Below are 2,652 nucleotides of genomic sequence, written 5' to 3' on the forward strand. Positions count from 1 at the left end.
TCGCCATTGAAATAGAGCCAATAAAAAGTGAATTAGAAGAGGAGCAACTAATTATACAATCATTTTGAAGTTTCCTATGTACATCATAACATTCCAACGTGATAGTGGCCAAGGATTATGGGAACTCCGCTTTGTAAACAAAGCTGGTGGACTACATCCTGTAAACATAGAGTTGTACATTACATCCATTAATGATGGGAACGTGGGATGTCCGCAGCTCATCGTCGATCATCGATTGCATCCATGTTCAAAACTTCTGTTTCTCCGATACAAGCAAAACAAACCAACTTGTTTCTGCCGTCTTCTTCAATGTAATCTGTGCGCTGAATTATTCATCATATACCAAGTTCAAAATTGAAAGACTCAGTTAGAGGAGCCTAAATTAGTAAATGAATGATGGAAATCGTTTGCATTCTTACCCATCTACTTTTATATCTCCTTGCACTTGCACAGGCGGTTGGGTCGTTCAATATTCCTGGCAGTGAACTGTACGTGAATGGAACTCGCAATGAAGTTGGGCTCAATGAATCTCTGGTATCTGACAATGGCAAGTTTAAGGTTGCTTTTTGGAATCGTAAAGGATCGTTGGACCATTATTTGACAATATTGTTTAACTTCAATGTTATGGACACCGACACCATAACGTGGGCTTTGCCGAATGCATGCCATAAACGATCCTGCAAGTTGATACTCCATCGTAAAAGAGGGTTGGTCCTTCATGGAAGCAACTGGACCAGCGGAGCCAACGGAAAGCGTGCACATGTGGCTAGAATCACAGACGATGGCAATTTAATTGTTCTTGACAGAAATAGAGATCACCTTTGGGAGTCCTTTGATCATTCTACACATACTCTTCTTGCAGGACAAAAGATGAAAGTAAACCAAAGCCTCTATGGATGGTATACACCAGACTATAATACGAGTTTCATGAATCTTCGGATGGACAGAGACCTTGGCATTGGTATGTATTACACTACTACACATATTTATAATCCTTTGAGTTATGTTTACTTTTCAATCAAAACATCTATGTGTGACGAATGCTTGTACGCCCAACTCGATCATGGTGGAAGGTTCAATCTTGTTCTCGATGGTCCTCAACCTCGGATTCTTGCTTACTGGAACTCCCTTTATTATGCGAATACATCTTTTGTCCATATGGTGTCTTTGGACAATATGGGGATTCCTGGTATGTACAGCTGGGATGGGAACAGCTGGCGCTCGTCTTGGGATAACACCTTTACTCTTTATCTCCAAGACTATGTGGATCCACCCTTGCCAGATCCTCTCAAGCAAAGAAGAAAACCCAAATGGGCTGACTTCTTATTAATCTTGTTTCCTGTAGGAATTATTATACTGGGTGTTGGGTTGTTGAAGATATTTAAAAAGCAAGGGAAGTCCATGTCCTCGCCCTTTTCTGAATATGCTAGTGATCCTACAAGGTTCAGCTACAGGGCTCTGAAAAGAGCAACTGGAAACTTCTCGGAAAAGCTCGGTGCAGGCGGTTCTGGTTGTGTTTATAAAGGAAAGCTGAGAAACAATACTCTTGTGGCTGTGAAGATGCTGGATAGATCAAAGAAGGGTGAAAAGGAGTTTGAAGCAGAGGTGATGACGATTGGTTCTATTCACCACGTAAACCTTGTAAGCCTCATTGGCTTCTGCAGCGAGGGAAACCATCGAAGACTGTTAGTATATGAGTACATGGAAAATGGGTCTCTAGACAAGAACCTCTTCAGCACTACATCTGTCCTTCCATGGCCTCTACGCTTCAACATTGCTCTTGGCATCGCAAGAGGAATGAATTACTGTCATGACTATTGTCGATCGCGTATTGTGCACTGTGATTTGAAGCCCCAGAATGTCCTTCTCGATGCCCACTTGCTTCCCAAAATATCAGACTTTGGGCTGGCGAAGCTCATGTCGAGGGAACAAAGCTGCACTCTCACAGTTTTAAGAGGAACGAGGGGCTATCTAGCACCAGAATGGATTGTTGATGTTCCCATCACTGTGAAAGCAGATGTGTATAGTTATGGCCAAATGTTGTTGGAGCTCGTCAGTGGAAGAAAAAACTTCATTCCCACTGCAAGCCCCGGAAAGCAATATTATCCTTCCTGGTCCTTGAAGGAGATGCTGCAGGGAAATATTGAGAGTGTGTCAGATCCTAGGTTTGGCGGTAAGGTTGATCTTGATCAAGTGGAATTGCTGGTGAAGGTGGCATTTCGGTGCATTGAAGGAAATAGTTTCTCTAGACCTTCCATGGAAGAAGTGGTACAAATGATAGAAGGGTCCATGAATGTATCGATGCCCTCAAATGTCAAGGTAAATCTTTTATCAGAGAGCGATGATTCTGAGTGATACGTTCGCACCTTTGTTGCTTAGAGACATGGTTTGAAGAATTATTTCTAGTAGGAAAACATGTTGAAAATTTGTAATTATACAATGTAGGTTCAGTGTATTCAGCACGCAAGATGTATATATATGCATGTTAAGTGTTGCTTAAAAAAACAAATAAATAAACTGTATTTATACAAAAAATATTGTTTTTGTACTCTCCAGTTTTTCTACATGATATCAGAGCTGCTATGATCTTGGGCTTGCATAGTAATAGAAAAATCAATTTAATCTCTCCAATTTCAATAGTGAGATGTATTT

At 41.0% G+C, this 2,652-nt stretch overlaps 1 protein-coding gene across 1 annotated transcript; it reads left to right on the forward strand.

The window, feature by feature from the left end:
• Positions 1 to 396: 396 nt before the first annotated feature.
• Positions 397 to 2,355, forward strand: LOC131060636 (G-type lectin S-receptor-like serine/threonine-protein kinase SD2-5). Its single transcript, XM_057993948.1, has one exon. It carries the CDS (start codon positions 397 to 399, stop codon positions 2,353 to 2,355), a length of 1,959 nt encoding a protein of 652 aa, XP_057849931.1.
• Positions 2,356 to 2,652: the final 297 nt, after the last annotated feature.

This window comes from Cryptomeria japonica, chromosome 7 (genome assembly GCF_030272615.1).
Source record: "Cryptomeria japonica chromosome 7, Sugi_1.0, whole genome shotgun sequence".
In the NCBI taxonomy this organism is placed as follows: Eukaryota; Viridiplantae; Streptophyta; class Pinopsida; order Cupressales; family Cupressaceae; genus Cryptomeria; species Cryptomeria japonica.